The sequence below is a fragment of the Macrobrachium nipponense genome, chromosome 2 (genome assembly GCF_015104395.2).
Source record: "Macrobrachium nipponense isolate FS-2020 chromosome 2, ASM1510439v2, whole genome shotgun sequence".
Classification (NCBI taxonomy): domain Eukaryota; kingdom Metazoa; phylum Arthropoda; class Malacostraca; order Decapoda; family Palaemonidae; genus Macrobrachium; species Macrobrachium nipponense.
Genome location: NC_087201.1, coordinates 80573436 through 80594124, shown reverse-complemented (window position 1 = coordinate 80594124; position 20689 = coordinate 80573436). Strand labels below are relative to the sequence as shown.

At 36.5% G+C, this 20689-nt stretch overlaps 1 protein-coding gene across 3 annotated transcripts in view; it reads right to left on the bottom strand.

Annotated features, from left to right (window-relative positions):
• The window catches only part of LOC135220711 (uncharacterized), a 181981-nt gene that overhangs the window by 29700 nt on the left and 131592 nt on the right, over window positions 1-20689 (bottom strand). For all 3 annotated transcript variants that reach the window (XM_064258127.1, XM_064258128.1, XM_064258126.1), the window contains exon 4: window positions 10592-10716. In XM_064258127.1, the coding sequence (XP_064114197.1) occupies window positions 10592-10716 (125 nt within the window). The remainder of the gene's footprint in view (window positions 1-10591; window positions 10717-20689) is intronic.

Sequence of the window (20689 nt, the reverse complement as noted above, 5' to 3'; positions counted from 1 at the left end):
GAAAAACATTGCAGTTCCAGATGTAAAGCTTACAATTCTCTGAGTGATGTGAGGAATTTTCTCCTGTTGAAACCATACTCCCGAGAATTTCTTGTTTCCCAGGAAAGCTCCCCAACCTATGTCTGACGTGTTGTAAAAGAATTCTAGGCCTGGGTTCAGAGGAAAGAATGACTTTCCTTCTATCAATCTTTCTTTGGAACTCCACCAGTGCAGGTCCTCCTTTATTTCTTAGGTAATTTGAAAAATAGAAGTGTCTTGATCTATTTTCCAGTCTCAATTGATTCTTATGAAAAACAGTATAGGCCTCATGTGTAATCTTCCCAGCTTCACAAATTGTTCCACGGATGCCATTGTGTCCAGCAAACTCATCCATTGAGTGGCTGAGCACATTGGACGGGATAAGTTGACTTTCCTCAGATAGTCCTCTACTCTTCTGGGTGATGGAAAAAAAAAAGAAAAAAAAAATCTGAGCATCTATCACCATCCCTAAATAGAGAATCTGTTGTAACAGAGTCAATTAAGATTTCTACATGTTCATAAGCAATCCGATGTTCTGTGTCATAAAAAAGGTCTTCTGAAGGTCCTTCACACACTTCTTTCATGGGAGGATGAATTAGCCAATTGTTCAAATAAAGAGAGATGGAAGCACGTCTATGATGAGGGACACGTCAACAGCTTCAACAGCACAAGTGTGTCACTTGACACAACTCTGCGGATGTGAGCAACACCCGAGGAAATTCTGGCCCTAGCAAATGAACTAAACTTGAAACAAGGAGAAGAACGTCTTAAAGGTCTTGAAGCAACTGGACCTCTAACCTGAGGGACCACCTCCTTGACTTCTTGATCATCCTTATGGCGAACTTAAACAGAGACTTTTGAGAAGAAGAAGGGCAATGATCATCTTCCACCGGAACACGAACATGAGGGAGAGGACCACCTCCATGTACGTCAAGGGGAGACTTGCATCCATGTGGGGAAGAAGACAACACAGATCTCAGGCTCCCACAAGGCAAAGCGATAAAATCCTCAATCCTCCAACGTCTATCTTAAGACCAAGGAGGGGGAGATAAAGGCGAAGGAGATGATGAAGACGAAGATGATGATGAGGACGAAGAAGATGAAGATGGAGCTTTACACGATTTCCTCTTAGGGGTACTACGGTACTTCTATTGAAAAACAGTCAGTTGTCCATCACAGCCTGCATGGAAACCTCCGATGGATTGGCAACTGTTGAAGATGACATCATGGTGGTAGCTTGATGTGACATAACAGCAACAGGTGGAGAGTATGAAGTCACTGGTACTGATGTCATGGGCAAGGATGACACTAGGAGTGATATCATGGGGTGGGTTGGACTGAGCCCAAGTTGATGGCCTCGCTGATAGCAAGATAAAGGGTGACCCAGGATGGGGTGCAGCTAACGATGGCATCCCGCTGGGCAGGAGCTCATGCGACACAAAGTAGTGGAGGCCGGGAGAGGGGGGAATACTGGGGGAACTGCTGCTAGGTGTGCAGACATGAAATAGGACAACAGGCCTTCCAAGGAGGGGACCCAAGGTAGTCCTAAAGAGGCCCACACAGACGACATCTTGTGTACCTAATCCTTACAAAGATGAATCAATGGAAGAAAAGGAAGGAGACAAGGCATCAATGGATAAGGTAACAGAAGGAATAAGTCTGGAAGAAGGGGAAGCAGAAGCATCCACTTGAGGAAGAAGGAATCTTTCCCAAGATGGACACATCACCATACTACGATGCTGCCTCTTCTGGTAGAAGTTCTTCCACTGCACAACAGGCCACGAGCGACACTCCGGGCATGGATTGGTTACATTAAAAAATTAGCACAACACCTAATGCCAGTTATATGGAAGCTAGGAAGTGTGAGCACAGGAACTATGGAAGGCCGGGACACATGCGTTGATGCTCACACTGCGGTAGGCTGAATGTAGGGTATCAATGTGATTGAATTTTTTTTTTTGTCTACAGTATGTTGTTTATGAATGTGGTGTTGTGGGGGTATTAATTTTTTATTTTCATTTTTTTTCTTGAAGTTGTGAAAGTGTATGCTTCCATTTATCTGAACCCAATGTTGGAAGCCTAAAGAGACTTGGAAGCTGGAAACTTAAATGCCCTTCTGCACAGCAAGTATAAATTATAAAACAGTTGTGTGAAGCATAGTGAATAATGATAATGCAAGTGATAGAGGTGGTAGTATTCCAAGGACATTAAATGAACATTTCGTAAGGAATCATTGTGTGAATCAGGTCTACTGTGAAGTTGTCCACAGAATTCTGTTTAAAGGAGTACGTATACAATTTGGCTATCAAATCATCTTTACTGGACAATCCCAAGTGGATGTGAGATTTATCTTTCAAGCATTGGAAGTTTCTGTTCTATGTGGAGAAAACTAAACAATTAAGACTAATATAAAGAAAAGATTCTTAGATGGTTGTTGTAACATTAAAGTTAAGGAATTAGGTTTAAGTTCTTTTGGGGGTCATGGTAGGATTGTTGATTTCAATTGAAGAATTAGATTTAGGGTTGGGAATTAGGTTTAGGTTCTTTAGGTGGTAAGAGTAAGTAAGGTTAAGTTAGATATAGTTCTGCTTGAGGGTCTCTGACTGCTGTAATATTAAGGAATTAGGTTCAGGTTCTGAAGTGGTCAGGTTTATATTACGTTACTCTAAGTTAGGTAAAAGAGGATAAGTTTTTGAAGAATTATAGTGACAAGAAAAATGATGTTTCCATTCTGTAGTACATATTAAGGAGATAAAGTAGGTTAAGGAAAATTTGAGTTACACTGAATAACCTTCAAATCTGTCCCCACCATTCTGCCCCATTTAGAACCATGGAGAAATCCATAATTAACTACAAAACACACACAGACACACACCCAAACACAAGAAAGCAGGAAGGAATCACAGGCTTATCGAAAGAACTGGCTTGGGAGGAGGAGAGCAAAAGTGAAACATCTGCTCTCCAAGGTGGTTGATGAAGACTAAATGTGTCACTGCATTCAAGCGAGGTCACTGACCACTGTCCACCTCTTCTATGCTTCAGATGCCAGATGCCACAGATTCCTTGAATATACAATTATTTTTTTAACCGGTTTCCAACTGACACCAGAAGATTTATCCAATTGCTAAGACTGAAGCTTTGTTCCACATGCGAACAACTGTGTTTTGAAGATAAATTTGATTAGATATTAGGATTCCCGTTCAGAAAAATTCACGAGATCCAACTTAACAGATGAGTAAAGGGCAATTCAAACTGAATGAAATCAACTTAAAAGGGTTGGGAAGTGAACAGCAAACAAACAAAGACTGAATCCTTACAACATAGATAGAAGAGGTATATTGGAGGAGAAGGTTACTGATCAAAAGGAAGAAGAGGGAATCAAAGAAGAGAGTCAGGAAGAAAGTCACTGATGATGAGGACGAAGAAGATGAAGATGGAGCTTTACACGATTTCCTCTTAGGGGTACTACGGTACTTCTATTGAAAAACAGTCAGTTGTCCATCACAGCCTGCATGGAAACCTCCGATGGATTGGCAACTGTTGAAGATGACATCATGGTGGTAGCTTGATGTGACATAACAGCAACAGGTGGAGAGTATGATGTCATGGGCAAGGATGACACTAGGAGTGATATCATGGGGTGGGTTGGACTGAGCCCAAGTTGATGGCCTCGCTGATAGCAAGATAAAGGGTGACCCAGGATGGGGTGCAGCTAACGATGGCATCCCGCTGGGCAGGAGCTCATGCGACACAAAGTAGTGGAGGCCGGGGGAGGGGGGAATACTGGGGGAACTGCTGCTAGAAGGTGTGCAGACATGAAATAGGACAACAGACCTTCCATGGAGGGGACCCAAGGTAGTCCTAAAAAGGCCCACACAGACGACATCTTGTGTATTGGACCCTGAAACCAATGAACAAGATGGTGATGCCTCCTTCCTCCTTGAAGGGACCACATCTCCCCCTGTAAGAGAGAGGACAGCATTAAACAAAATATCACCCTGAGCAACACCCAATCCTTACAAAGATGAATCAATGGAAGAAAAGGAAGGAGACAAGGCATCAATGGATAAGGTAACAGAAGGAATAAGTCTGGAAGAAGGGGAAGCAGAAGCATCCACTTGAGGAAGAAGGAATCTTTCCCAAGATGGACACATCACCATACTACGATGCTGCCTCTTCTGGTAGAAGTTCTTCCACTTCAGAACAGGCCACGAGCGACACTCCGGGCATGGATTGGTTACATTAAAAAATTAGCACAACACCTAATGCCAGTTATATGGAAGCTAGGAAGTGTGAGCACAGGAACTATGGAAGGCCGGGACACATGCGTTGATGCTCACACTGTGGTAGGCTGAATGTAGGGTATCAATGTGATTGATTTTTTTTTTGTCTACAGTATGTTGTTTATGAATGTGGTGTTGTGGGGGTATTAATTTTTCATTTTCATTTTTTTTTCTTGAAGTTGTGAAAGTGTATGCTTCCATTTATCTGAACCCAATGTTGGAAGCCTAAAGAGACTTGGAAGCTGGAAACTTAAATGCCCTTCTGCACAGCAAGTATAAATTATAAAACAGTTGTGTGAAGCATAGTGAATAATGATAATGCAAGTGATAGAGGTGGTAGTATTCCAAGGACATTAAATGAACATTTCGTAAGGAATCATTGTGTGAATCAGGTCTACTGTGAAGTTGTCCACAGAATTCTGTTTAAAGGAGTACGTATACAATTTGGCTATCAAATCATCTTTACTAGACAATCCCAAGTGGATGTGAGATTTATCTTTCAAGCATTGGAAGTTTCTGTTCTATGTGGAGAAAACTAAACAATTAAGACTAATATAAAGAAAAGATTCTTAGATGGTTGTTGTAACATTAAAGTTAAGGAATTAGGTTTAAGTTCTTTTGGGGGTCATGGTAGGATTGTTGATTTCAATTGAAGAATTAGATTTAGGGTTGGGAATTAGGTTTAGGTTCTTTAGGTAGTAAGAATAAGTAAGGTTAAGTTAGATATAGTTCTGCTTGAGGGTCTCTGACTACTGTAATATTAAGGAATTAGGTTCAGGTTCTGAAGTGGTCAGGTTTATATTACGTTACTCTAAGTTAGGTAAAAGAGGATAAGTTTTTGAAGAATTATAGTGACAAGAAAAATGATGTTTCCATTCTGTAGTACATATTAAGGAGATAAAGTAGGTTAAGGAAAATTTGAGTTACACTGAATAACCTTCAAATCTGTCCCCACCATTCTGCCCCATTTAGAACCATGGAGAAATCCAGAAGATTTATCCAATTGCTAAGACTGAAGCTTTGTTCCACATGCGAACAACTGTGTTTTGAAGATAAATTTGATTAGATATTAGGATTCCCGTTCAGAAAAATTCACGAGATCCAACTTAACAGATGAGTAAAGGGCAATTCAAACTGAATGAAATCAACTTAAAAGGGTTGGGAGGTGAACAGCAAACAAACAAAGACTGAATCCTTACAACATAGATAGAAGAGGTATATTGGAGGAGAGGGTTACTGATCAAAAGGAAGAAGAGGGAATCAAAGAAGAGAATCAGGAAGAAAGTCACTGGATATGGAAGGGTTTGTCAAGACATACGCAAACTAGATTAAAAGTGGGGCTTATCCTCAAAAGATGCTTAATGCTTCTGTCATTGGTCCACATCCCAAAGCTTTTGTGTGTAGTCTTGTGATCTCAAGCATAGCTCAGTCATGGTCCCTTGTATCTTCTACTCTCAGCATGGTTAGTTGCAGTCTCATACAGAGTACTGATCATGTGAATGACCTACACCTTTGGTCAGCTAAAGTCTGTCTGGTGTACTATAAGCGTCAGCCATGCGTCTCCATCTAGAATAATCATAGCCAATCTTTGAACTGTGTAGTGTTCTGGTCTCTAGTAATGTCTATCACTTTTTATATGAGTCAGATATAGTAAAACATACAGTAATGCTTAAGATTCCTCTTACTACTTGAAATGTATGAAAAAATCAACATGCCATACATATGCATCAACTCCGTGCTCACAAACTTCAACCTCTTGACAGGTGCCTTAAGATCCTTACGGCGACGAATAGGCCCTCTGGAGAAGGAGAAGTGGAAGCACCTGCAACATGTGCACGAACGAGGGAGGTTGCAACACTCTCGTGACTTGATGCAGAGGATGAAGCAGCCACTGCAGATCGCACAGGGGAAGATACACTAACATTCTCCGAAACACCAACACTCTCAGGAACACGGCTGTGCTGCTCCTCACTCGCACACGAATAAAGGGCAAAGCCCTTAGCCTTCCAACGTTTGATATGCCGATACGGTGGAGATGGGGGGGAGAAGGAGAGGAAGACAGCACTGGCTTCTTACACAATCTCTTTGCAGGAGGCGGGGGCCATGCAACACTCTTGCTTCCAGTCCTCCCAGCCGACATGGCAGCCAATTTATCTTCTAAAACAAAGCCCAATCTCTGAGGAACTGCCTGGCATAAAGCCTCAGCTGGATCAGCAAGAGAAGGGTCCAACGACATGGAAGGGAGATGCAGCAAACTGGATGGCAGAGATGATGAGCGAGGCAGAGCATCGGAGACGACTGGGAGTGATGTCATCGATGGAAGTGATGTCAAAAGCGGCGATGACATCATGGCTTCCTCTCGATCTGAACGGGAAGCAGATGCCACTGGCGGAGGGATACAAAATGACTGACCCCGTGGCGTCACTAGCGGAGCTGACGCCACAGCTTCCCTCTGACTTGAAGAAGCAGCAATCGTCACTGGCGGAGCAATACAAAATGACTGACCTCAGCTACCCAAGAAGACGAGGCCAGGAGGAGGGGAGAGGGCCTGGAGATGAGGAGGGGGGGTAGCGAGCATCCATGAAGTGTGTCAGCAAACCCTCCAAGGAGGGTGGACCCCGTAGACCGAGCGTCCCCCAAAGCACCACCATTTTGGATGCCTCTGACTGCAATAAAAGACAATGATGAAAAAGCCTCCTCCCTCTCGGAAAGTAAATTAACCCTCTTACGCCGACTGGACGTATTTTACGTCGACATTTTTTGTCTCCCGTGTGTCGACTGGACGTATTTTACGTCGACTTACAAAAGTTTTTTTTAAAATTCGCGGAAAAATACTTATAGGCCTACCAGCCTAAAACTTTTGAATCACGCGCCTTGGGGGATGCTTTGAGTTCACGGATCAAGGTGTTGTTTTGTTTACAATCGTTACGCAGGCGCACAAAATTTCTTTCTTGCCGCACTAAAAAGTATCTGTGACACATCTCGGAAATTATTTCGTCACTTTGACATAATTTTTGTACCATTGTAAATTAGCCGTTACATGAAGTATTATATATGAAAATGTGCGCATTTTTATGTAGAATACAACAATAAAATACTCATGATTGTAGCTTTTATCACTTTTGAGATATTTTCATATGAATAACGATAATTGCCAAAATTTCAACTTTCGGTCAACTTTGACTCTACCGAAATGGTCGAAAAATGCAATTGTAAGTTAAAACTATTATATTTGAGTAATATTCAATCATTTACCTTAATTTTGCAACTAATTGGAAGTCTCTAGCACAATATTTCGATTTATGGTGAATTTATGAAAAAACTTTTTCCTTACGTCCCCGCGGTAACTCTTCCGAAAAAAATCATACATGCGTTTGTTGTAATGTTTGCACCATTTTAAAATTAGCCGTTATATAAAGTTTTATATATGGAAATGTGCGCAATTTCATGCACAATACAACTAAAAACAACCCATGGTTGTAGCTTTTATCAGTTTTGAGATATTTTTATATAAATAACGATAATTGCCAAAATTTCAACCTTCGGTCAACTTTGACTCTACTGAAATGGTCGAAAAACGCAATTGTAAGCTAAAACACTTATATTCTAGTAATATTCAATCATTTACCTTCATTTTGCAATAAATTGGAAGTCTCTAGCACAATATTTCGATTTATGGTAAATTTATGAAAAAAATAAAATTTTCTTTACGTCCGCGCGGTAACTATTCCGAAAAAATCATACGTGCGATTGTGGTAATGTTTGCAACATTTTAAATTAGCCGTTACATAAAGTTTTATATATGAAAATGTGTGCAATTCCATGTAGAATACAACAAAAAATAATTGAAGGTTGTAGCTTTTCTCATTTTCGAAATATTTGCATATAAATCACGATAAATAGAAAAAAAACCACGTTCGGTCAACTTTGACTCTACGAAAATGGTCGAAAAACGCAATTGTAAGCTAAAACTCTTACAGTCTAGTAATATTCAGTCATTTATCTTCATCTTGAAACAAATTCGAAGTCTCTAGCAAAATATTTAGATTTATGGTAAATTTTAAAAATCTTTCCTTCCCTCCGCGCGCGGATTCTCCGCCACAAATCTCCGAAATGCGTACGTACCATTCTCGGAATATTTGCTCCATTTCATATTAGGCATTTCATAGAGTTTTATATATGAAAATGTGCGCAATTTTATGTAGAATAAAACGAAAAATATTTGAAGGTTGTAGCTTTTCTTATTTCCAAAATAATTGCATATAAAAATATATATATAAAAAAATTTGACATTCGGTCAACTTTAACTCGTCAGATATGGTCAAAAACTGCAATTGTAAGCTAATACTCTTACAGTATAGTAATATTCAATCATTTGTCTTCATTTTGAAAGAAATTGGAAGTCTCTAGGACAATATTTAGATTTATGGTGAATTTTTGAAAAAAATATTTGTTTCAGTCTGCGCGTTACGAATTCATGCATTATTTTGTGATAATATTTTCTCTGTGTTGCTTTTATCATTTTACAATGTGTTATATACCAAAATTATTGCAATTTAGTGTACATTACAACGAAAAAAAAAGTAACTTGTTACCTTTAACCGTTTTGCGAACAGCGCGATTTGAATACAATTATATATGAAATTTCGTTTTTGCGCTATCATATATCGCATTATTTATATATGATATGATAATTTTTTTCATTTCTGATGGTTGCATACTAAACTTCAGCCAATGACAAAAAAAGGAGCCAAAAATGAACTCTTAATCTTGAAAACTAAGCGCGCTGTGATTTTTTGAAAAAAATATTTTTTCCGCTTCCGCGCTCACTCTGAAACCCCTCCAGCACACGGGAGACAATTTTTTTTTTTACCACTTCGGCGTAGGAGGGTTAACTCCTGAGGAAGAAGGGGCAACATTACAAAAATCAGCCTGAGGGTCTCCCGATATACTTCCAACGATGAATCGATGGAAGAAAAGGAAGGAGACAAAGGCAAAACACAAGCATGGGGTGTGATAGCAGCAGGAGACGAAGCATCGGGAAGAGGAGAAGAAAACCCCTCCCACGAAGGAAGAGTAGAGCCCTACGATGCTCCCTCTTACTGCTCTCTCAGCCTCACACGGCATTCCATGCAGGGACTGTTATTGTACAAACGTTATAGTGACACCTACTGCACATGACATGTGGGTCAGTCGCAGCTGAAGCCTAAAAACGAGAAGAAAAAACCTGGAGTTCCAGGCACACACATTGACGGGCCGAGATGGAGCAGCAGAAGCCATAATAACAGCATACATACACACACACACACACTAAAACACAAGCAAAACGGGCAATGAACCGGGTAAAGGCTGAGAGAGGTCAACCACAACTCTAATCCAGGCAGTTAAAAAAAGACTGACGCGGTGGCGTGGGCGTGTGGTCCTTGACCACTCTTCACCCGATATACGCACGCATTGCCAGATCTCACAAGATTCTTTGCTTTCATCTGCGATTTAACCAGATCCAGCTAGGCGCTAGAAATGATCCTTTGTTAAGACCGAAGGTTTGTTCGCGTATGAACAATCCACTTTTTTGTCTGCAAGAAGCCATTCAGCAATCTGCTCTTCAATCATTTTCAGGCATTTTGGCATATCACATGAGGTTTGACTTGTATAAACAAAAATATTATGATAATCCCATGAACAGGGTCCTACGTACAGTACCAGCAGTCCCCAGTTATCAGAGGGGGTTCCATTCTGACGGCTTGATATGCAATAATTGCCTATAACCAAAAATTGGTGATTTATGATGCTTATGACCCTGATAACTACATTCTGATACTGATAATTGGATAATTGCACCTCTGTTAGGTATGTATTCGTGCATAACTCATTATCAGCGCCAATAACTGGAAATTGGAGCATTACGGTGCCAAAAATTGCAGATTTTTGGTGGTAGACAAGCACCATAAAACTGGATTGCTGATAACCGAGTTCACTGACAACCAGGGACTGCCTTATCTTTCACTACTATAACATCCTTCAACATTACCTAACATAAATAAAAGAGAATGCTGTAACCCTCATTTTAATGCTGTACATAGTTTCCTTGTTCAGTGAATTGTCACTCAAGAAGATGTCTCTAACATTCCTTTATTCTTGCCAAATTGTTCACACATTACTCATATCTCCAGTAAGCAACAGTGATGGACTTAAAAATACTCAACATATATCATAAAATGTAAATACAGACACAATATTAATAGTTTTTGACTGAAGTAAAAGGAAAAATCTATTTGTAAGTCTCAAACCTGATATATTTTTTCTTTTTGACGAACTGAAGAAGGCTGCAACTCGCTTACTAAATCAGAGAGGCCAAGAAATCGTCCGAGATCTTCCCACCGTCGACGTAAATTTTCACTTAAATATTCACAAACTGTAATGTAACAGAAATTATTCTAAGAATATTCTAAGATGCTAATACAAACTGCTATATTAGTATGAATACAGTAATACCTCAATCTTACACTTTGATTTGCACAATTCCCAACAGCACAAACTTTTCAATGGAACCTAACTAATCATACATGAGTTTTTCACAGATAATGAATACAAAGGCAACATTTCCAAATCCTTGAGAAACCCTGCAAAAGTGTTTGTTTACCTTTTTATGTAATTTACAGATCTTCAAATAATAATTCTCTCTCTCTCTCTCTCTCTCTCTCTCTCTCTACCTCTCTCTCTCTCTCTCTCTCTCTCTCTCTCTTACTGACATGAGAGAATTTTTACGTGTACATATGTGTGTTTATTAATATTTTCAAATATTAATAAGATTAAATAATAAATACTAATAATAATAATTAATAATAATAATAATAATAATAATATAATAATAATAATAATAATAATAATAATAATAATAATACTAATAAGGAGGCAGGATGCAACCTGGAACACCACTCTATAAAAACTACCCAGTCGAATAAGATGACTTAAAAAGAATATATATATATAGCGTTCCCCCGTATTTGTGGGGGATGCCTACCAGACGGCCCGTCAATAGGTAAAACCTGCAAATAGCTAGAACCACCTCTAAAAATGCTTATAACTGCCTATCTTGAAAGATCAGATACCAAATGCATACGGTACTATAAATAACATCCTACTTCAAAATGTATACCTGCAATTACTATCCTATTATTTTATCAATCTTTGAGAATATATAATTAGTATTATTTCAAAGTCATCTTAAATATTTCACCACTAAAATATATATGTAACAGCAATAACAGAGAGAGAGAGAGAGAGAGAGAGAGAGAGAGAGAGAGAGAGAGACCCACCACTTAATGGCAACATCATATACTAATATTAATAATAATAATAATAATAATAATAATAATAGTAATACTAATAAGGAGGCAGGATGCAACCTGGAACCCCGCTCTATAAAAACCACCCAGTCGAATAGGATGACATAAAAGAATAAATATATATATATATATATATATATATATATATATATATATATATAAAGATAAATGCCACGAAGGAAAAATAAACGAAGGAGGTCTGCAAGATCTTTCGACTTTAAAAGTCCTTTACTGAGCAGATACTGACATAAATACGAAAAAAAGACAATACAAGAAGGTTCGTATAACTGACAGATAGGGATTATAAAGGGATTAGTACCTAGAATCCGACACACCTGGAATAGTAAGGAAACCTTCCCAAACAAGCATAAACAATGGGTGCAATTAAAGGTTTAAGACCATCATCTCAGATACAATTTCCAGACAATTAAAGGATTATAGGTGACAGCTATTCGGAACTTGGTAAACAAAACCATATTCAACAATACATGACAGACATACATTACAACAAAATTTAATAATTCTAAGGCCTTAGAGTTATTAAAAAAAATTTATACGAACCTTCTTGTATTGTATTTTCTCGTATTTATGTCAGTATCTGCTCAGTAAAGGACTTTTAAAGTCGAAAGATCTTGCAGACCTCCTTCGTTTATTTTTCCTTCGTGGCATTTATCTTTATTTATGGATTTATCACGTTCATAACTTTCGTGATTCAGATACATACATACATAATATATATATATATATATATATATATATATATATATATATATATATATATAGATATAGATAGATATATATAGATATGGATAGATATATAGATATAGATAGCTATATAGATACAGATATAGATATAGATATAGATATATATATATATATATATATATATATATATATAATATATATTATATTAATATATATATATATATATATATATATACATATATATATATATACACAGTGGGCTCCGTATTCGCAGACTCACTGATTTGCAGATTTTTCTCTGGACCATATCTACCCATTATTTGCAGTGAATTCGCCTATTCGCGGGATTTTCCGACTATAAATAATCACTAATTAGTGTATTTTGTGATGTTAACTTTCATGCCTAAATACATTTTATGATACAAAATGATTTACTAATTTCAAATATTAATATTGATCAATACTGTATTAGTAAGTTTTAATAAGATTAAATGATATCACATAATAACTAATAATTCTCTCTCTCCCTTCCTTTAAAGGGATGTATGCTTTTTGTGTGATAAATGATTTACTAATTTTCTAAGTATTAATATTAATGTAAAGAGCAATCACTTCAAGAAAGAAACTACTATATTGAATTAGTAAGATTTTAGTTTATTTTAGTTTACTAAACTTTAAAAATTATAAGATGAAGGAAATCCCAGTCTTTCACGCATCTTTCATTATTCGAACTCCAGGTCTCTCTCTCTCTCTCTTTCTTCACCCCCCCCCCCTCTCTTCTCTTCTCATTCTACCTTGAGATGAGAGATTTTTATGGTACACTACGTATAATATGTTTATTAATATTTTCATATGATAATAGTAATATTAACCCTCTTACGCCGAAGCCCTAAAAATCAAAATCTCTCCTGTATGCCGGCGCGGTTTGGAGTGAGCGTGGAAGCGGAAAAAATAATTTTTTTCAAAAAATCACAGCGCGCTTAGTTTTGAAGATTAAGTTTTTTTTTGATTCATTTTTGGCTCATTTTTTTTCCATTGCCTGAAGTTTAGTATGCAATCATCAGAAATGAAAAATAATATCATTATCATATGTAAATAATGCGATATATGGTAGCAAAAAAAAAAAATTCATAGATAATTGTATTCAAATCACGCTGTGTTACAAAAAAAACGGAGTCAAAGCAAACGAGTTACTTTTTTTTTCCGTTGTATTGTACCACTAAATTGCAATCCTTTTGATATATATACTAGTAAAACAATAAAATCACACCGGAAAAACTATTATATCACAAAATGATGTACGAATTCGTAACGCATGTTATTTTCAAAAATTCACCGTAATTCTAATATTGTTCTAGAGACTTCCAATTTGTTTCAAAATTAAGACAAATGATTGAATATTACGATACTGTAAGAGTTTTAGATTAGAATTGCAGATTTCGACCATTTCGGAAGAGTTAAATTTGACCAAATGTCGAAATTTTTATATATATATTTTTTTATATGCACATATTTCGGAGATGGAAAAAGCTACAACCTTCAATTATTTTTTATTGTATTTTTCATGAATTTGCGCACATTTTAATATATGACACTCTATAAAAAGGCTAATATGAAAAGGAGCAAATATTAGGATAATGCGATGTACGTATTTCAGAGACTTGCGGCCACAAATCGGCGCGCGGAGTGAAGGTAAATATATTTTTCAAAAATTCACCATAAATCACAATATTGTTTTAGAGACTTCAAATTTGTATCAAAATGAAGAAAAATGACGAAATATTACTAGGCCGTAAGAGTTTTAGCTTACAATTGCGTTTTTCAACTATTTCGGTATAGTCAAATTTGACCAAACGTGGTTTTTTTTCATATTTATCGTGATTTATATGCAAATATTTCAAAAAAAAGAGAAAAGCTACAACAACCTCCAATCATTTTTAGTTGTATTCTACATGAAATTGCGCACATTTTCATATATAAAACTTTATGTAACAGCTAATTTTAAATGGTGCAAACATTTCGACAATCGTACAAAAAATTCTGATTTTTTTTTGGAAGAGTTACCGCGCGAACGTAAGGAAAATTTTTTTTTTTCCATAAATTCACCATAAATCGAAATATTGTGCTAGAGACTTCCAAGTCGTTGCAAAATGAAGGTAAATGATTGAATATTACTAGAATATAAGAGTTTTAGCTTACAATGGCGTTTTTTTCGACCATTTCGGTAGAGTCAAAGTGACCGAAAGTTGAAATTTTTGCACTTAACGTTATTTATATGAAAATATTTCAAACTGATAAAAGCTACAAACATGGGTTTTTTGTTGTATTGTGCATGAGATTTGTGCACATTTCCATATATAAAACTTTATGTAACGGCAAATTTAAAAGGGTGCAAACATTAGGACAATCGCACAAAAAAATTTATCGGAAGAGTTATCGCACGAACGTAAGGAAAAAGTTTTTTCATAAATTCACCATAAATCGAAATATTGTGCTAGAGACGTCAAATTTGTTGCAAAATGAAGGCAAATGGTTGAATATTACTATAATATAAGAATTTTACTTTACAATTGCGTTTCTCGACCATTTCTGTAGAGTCAAAGTTGACTGAAGGTTGAAATTTTTGCACTTATCGTTATTTATATGAAAATATCTCAAAACTGATAAAAGCTACAATCATGAGTATTTTTTTGTTGTATTTTACATGAAATTGCGCACATTTTCATATATAATACTTCATGTAAAGGATAATTTAAAATAGTGCAAAAATTATGTCAAAGTGACGAAATAATTTCCGAGATGTGTCACTGATACTTTTTAGTGTGATAAGAAAGAAATTCACGCTTGCGCGCCTGCATAGCGATTGTAAACAAAACAACGCCTTGATCCGTGAATTCCCAGCATCCCCCAAAGGAGCGTGATACAAAAGTTTTTGGCTGGTAGGTCCTATAAGTATTTTTCCGCGAATTTTTAAAAAAACTTTTTTGAGCCGACGTATGATACGTCCAATCGGCATACGGGAGACATTTTGACTCGACGTTTAATATGTCCAATCGGCGTAAGAGGGTTAATAATAATGATAATAATAATAAATAACTGTAATTACAAAAATCATATGTGAAAGTATATTACAAATACTACGAAAACCTAGTTTATAAATAAAAAAATAATGTAAGAATGAAAGAAAATGCATTTTACCCAGCATATTTCTCTTTGAACTCCACGTAGCAAGCTGAGTTGGCTGGGGTCCAACAACTGTTGCCCTCTAATGATCTCATAAATTCTCCTCTCTCTCTCTCTCTCTCTTTTACCGAGATGAGAATTTCTATGGTACATGTGTATGTTTATTAATATTTCCGCATAATAGTAATAATAGTAATATAACTAATTTCAAAATTCATAAGTGATAGTATTTTATAAAAATACAATAATCTATCCATTTCAGTCTTTTAAATAAGGATAACCTCCTCTCTCTCTCTCTCTCTCTCTCTCTCTCTCTCTCTCCTTCTCCTCTCTCTCTCTCTCTCTCTTCTCTCTCTCCACATGAGATAGTATGTCTCAGTGGTAACTCTCGCCCTCATTTTGGGTTGGAAATGTATGTAATAAAGTTGTATGTTTTTAAAGGACATTTGCTAAGCATTTTATGATAAAATAATAATATACAGTACTAGTTTACAAATAATATTAAGTTTAATGACATTAAACAGTAACAATAACCTCTCTCTCTCTCTCTCTTTCTCTTTCTTACTTACATATGTTTATTTGTTTTGTAGTATACATAAATGATTTACCTTATAACTAATTTTCAAATATTAATAAGATTAATTAAAAATAGCGATTCCCAGTCTTTTTATCCACGTGGAGGAAGGTCAGATATAATATTGCCATTCACTGCTCTCTCTCTCTCTCTCTCTCTCTGTTATGGCTGTAGGTATATATTTTTTAATGGTAAAACGGTGTTTAAGATGACTTTGAAATGATATTAATAATATAACCTCAAAGATTAATACAGTAATAGGTTAGTAATTTTAGGTATATTTGAAGTAGGATGTTATTTGTGAGGGATTCCTACCAAGCCCCCCCGTCAATAGTTAGTTAAAACCCGCAAATAGTTAGAACCACCTCTAAAAATGCTTATAACTGCCTATCTTGAAAGTTCAGATACCAAATGTATAAGGTACTTTAAATAACATCCTACTTCAAAATGTATACTATCTGCAATTACTATCCTATTAGTTTATCAATCTTTGAGAATATATTATTAGTATTATTTCAAAGTTATCTTAAACATTTTACCATTAAAAGTATATATGTAACAGCCAATAACAGAGAGAGAGAGAGAGAGAGAGAGAGAGAGAGAGAGAGAGACCGGGGAGGAGAGATGAGGACGGAGAGAGAGAGAGAGAGGGAGAGAGAGAAGAGAGAGCAAGTCACTGAATGGCAACATCATATATCTGACCATCAAGAATAAAATTATGAATTATTTCTGAGACAGATAATAATAATAATAATAATAGAGAGAGAGAGAGAGAGAGAGAGAGAGAGAGAGATATAGAGAGAGAGAGAGAGAGAGAGAGAGAGAGAATAACTCCTTACAACTCCAATTCTCTCCCCTCCTTCCCCTCCACCAATAGTATATCAAACTGCCATTTACTCCCTGCCCTCCTTTCTTGAAGTGGATAAAAAGACTGGGAATCACTATTTCTTTTATTAATCTTATAAATATTTGAAAATTACCTATTAGGTAAATCATTTATTTGTACTAAAAAACAAATAAATGTACCTAAGAGAGAGAGAGAGAGAGAGAGAGAGAGAAATTGTATGGTTTATCCTCATTAAACTCAATATTATTTGAAAATTAGTACTGTAAATTATTCTTTTATCATCATAAAATGTAGTAGTAACCTTATAAATATATACATAAACTTTTAACACTTCCTGCCAATTATTATTATTATTATTATATAAAGGATTAGTTTATCTAGACCTCTGAGCCAAACAACAGCTCTTCTTGGGCAGGTTTTCAGGAATTAATCCTGAAAATAAAAATGACAAATTTTCTAAGACAATTTGTAATTTTCATAGCTACAAACCTTCGGTCTTAACAATAGGATAATTTCTAGCACCTAGCTGGATCTGGTTAAAAAGCAGATGAAAGCAAGGAATCTTGTGATATCTGGCAACACATGCGTAGATCGGGTGAAGAGTGGTGAAGGGCCACGCATCTACGCCAGTCTTTTCTTGACCGCCTGGGCGAGAGTTGTTTACCTCTCTTGGCCTTTTCCCAGTTCATTGCCCTTTTCGTTAGATTTTATTTAGGAAACCGGTTTTACTTAGGAACATGATGATCCTATTAAATATGAAATCTTTACCTCCAACAAGAATACCTTTTAATGTTGAGTTTCGAAAATACAAGTTTCTATGATGGTTCCAAATTGTACAATCAACTAATAAGTGTTGGACAGTCATTGGTATCTGGCATGCACTGCTTCATTGGGTCTGGATATGGATTTGACATTGTATGACCGTGTGAAAATCTAGTATGGCCCATACGTAATCTCATTAATAAAACTTCTTTAGTTCTTTCTTTTTGAGCTGATGACATCCATGAATTAACTTCACTTTTTATATTTCTCAGTTTGTTTGTAGTTGGCACTGATGTCCAATCTGTTTGCCAGTCTTGATATATCAGAGGCTTAATTGAGATTATCCAGTCTGATACTGGGGCATGTGTCACTGTTGATGGAATAGTGCAAGCTAATTTGGCAGCTGGATCTGCTTTTTTGTTTCCTTCAATTCGCACATGTGCTGGAATCCAACATAATTTTATTAATAGTCTTGATTGAATACGTTGATGTATTTTCATTTGGATTTCTTGTACAAGGTGATTTGCAGACCAGTACTTGTTTATAGCATCAATAGCACTTCGTGAGTCACTGAAAATTATGGTGGAGATTGTCCTCTTCTCAGATATTATTCCTAGTGCTATTCGTATGGCTGCGAGTTCAGTAGAGCATACTGATGATATCTGTTTGTTTGTTTGTTTGTTTGTATGGTGCTTTTACGTTGCATGGAACCTGTGGTTATTCAGCAACGGGACCAATGGCTTTACGTGACTTCCGAACCACGTCGAGAGTGAACTTCTATCACCAGAAATACACATCTCTCACTCCTCAACGAAATGGCCAAGAATCGAACCCGCGACCACCGAGGTGGGACGCTAATACCATACCAACCACGCCACTGAGGCGCTTGATGATATTGGGGGAAGACTTATCTTAACTAACTTATCTTTTGAGAATACTGAAGCTCCTACTCCTGTTATTTTTTTATCCATCTGTACAGATCATAAGTTGATCTCCCTTTCTTCTGATGTGCTTCAACGCATGTTGGCGGTACATCTCTGTGTTTACCATATTTCTTTTTAAAAGATATGATAGAGCAGTACATATTTTTACTTGTTTCAAAGTCCAGGGTGGTAGGAGATCCATTCTGGATGGACAATTGGTTTAATATTATGTGAATTCATTAAATATTTGGTTCTTTGTGGGAATGAGCTAGCACTATGGTTTTTTAATCTTTGATTATAATCCAGAAGGCAGGTAGCAGCAGATGTTCCTGCTTGAGGGGAAAGGCCCTTATGCATAGTTATCAAGTTGCGTTGATGTTTTAGAGGTAATACACCTGCTCCTACCAACAGTGAGTTTATTGGGGATGATCGAAATGCTCCTGTGTACAAACGTACTCCTTCATGATCCAATGCACCTAGTGTTTTTAATGTAGTTCCTGAGACAAATGAATATATTGGGCTACAATAATCTATTAAAGATAGTACTGTTGATTTGTATAACATTAGCATGATGTTACATCCAGTTCCCCATTTGGTATGTGATAGTTTTTTCAATATGGCTAGGGCTTTTATGCCTTTGGCTTTAATATATTTGAGGTGTGCTTTCCAGTTCAGGTGCGGATCAAACACCATTCCTAGGTATTTAACATTATTGCAGAATTTAATTTCGGTACTATAAAGCTTAATTGTTTGTTGTTTTAACCATCTTTCATCTTTATAGAAAATTATTGCACTTCTTTTATCTATTGAAAATTGGAATCCTACTGAATTTGCCCAGTTGGTAATATTTGTGATGGCTGTATTGAGGATTCTTTGGGCATGTCTTAGAGCGCTACTTGTATAATATATGGCAGTCATCAACATACAAGCTGTTTTTAACTTCTTTTGGTAACTTTACTGTAATATCGATTACTAAAGCAAACAGAGTAAAGCTTAAAACACTGCCTTGGGAGATTCCTTCTTCCAATTCATAAACATTTGGATAAGAATTTTCTATTCGAATTTGGAAAGTTCTATCTGATGGAAAATTGTTAATAAAAATTGGTAAATGGTCTCTTATACCTTCAGAGCGAATTTTTTCATGGTGTTGTGTCGTCATGTTGTATCAGATGCTTTTTCTATGTCAAAAAATATTGCCACTGGCCTCTCCCTTTTTGAGGTTTTTGATGTAGGAAGATGCTAAATGGAAAAGGACCTGTGGTAGTGGTTTCACTCGCCCCAGAAACCATACCGACACCTTTTTAATAAAGGTGAGCGAGCCAGAATAATCTGGCATTTCCAATTTAGCTGTTCTCTGGTATTATAACAATATTTTACCTTAGAAATAGTGCTAAAGGAACCTATTTCACTGGGTGACACGGGTCCTTCGCCCAGAAATAGATTTTTCCTACGTCAAAATCCCTTTTTTGATAAGATCTTCTAGACAGGTTAGTGGTTCAAAGGTTGATCAACCAGCTATTGATCCTGATTGTGTTGGTGTCATAATTGAATTTTTTGATATGTTAGTTGTGAATTAACCATTTTTTCTAGTATTTTACATAGACAGCTTGTCAAAGATATAGGCCTATATTTGGATGGATTACAGTGGTACCTCGAGATACGAAATTAATCCGTTCCGAGACGGCCTTCGTATTATGAGTTTTTCGTAACTTGGAACACATTTTACATGTAAAATGGCTAATCCGTTCCAAGCCCTCCAAAAACACCCCAGTAAATTACATTTCCAGGCCTAAAACACATGTTCTAGGGTTACAACGGAAGAAATATGACTCCAAAAAGGCAAAATACTGTACATACTTGAGTAATATTCAACTGCATGTAATGTTCAACCCCATTTTTACTGCATATATTAGGACTTTAGCATATGTCCCTTAGCAATAAGCCTAGCCTATGTTAGCGGTTGCTACTGTAGCCTAGTCTATGATTCTGACATCTAAACCTAAGAGCTAAAAGCTTAGAATATGCCAATAAAATGTATAAATAAT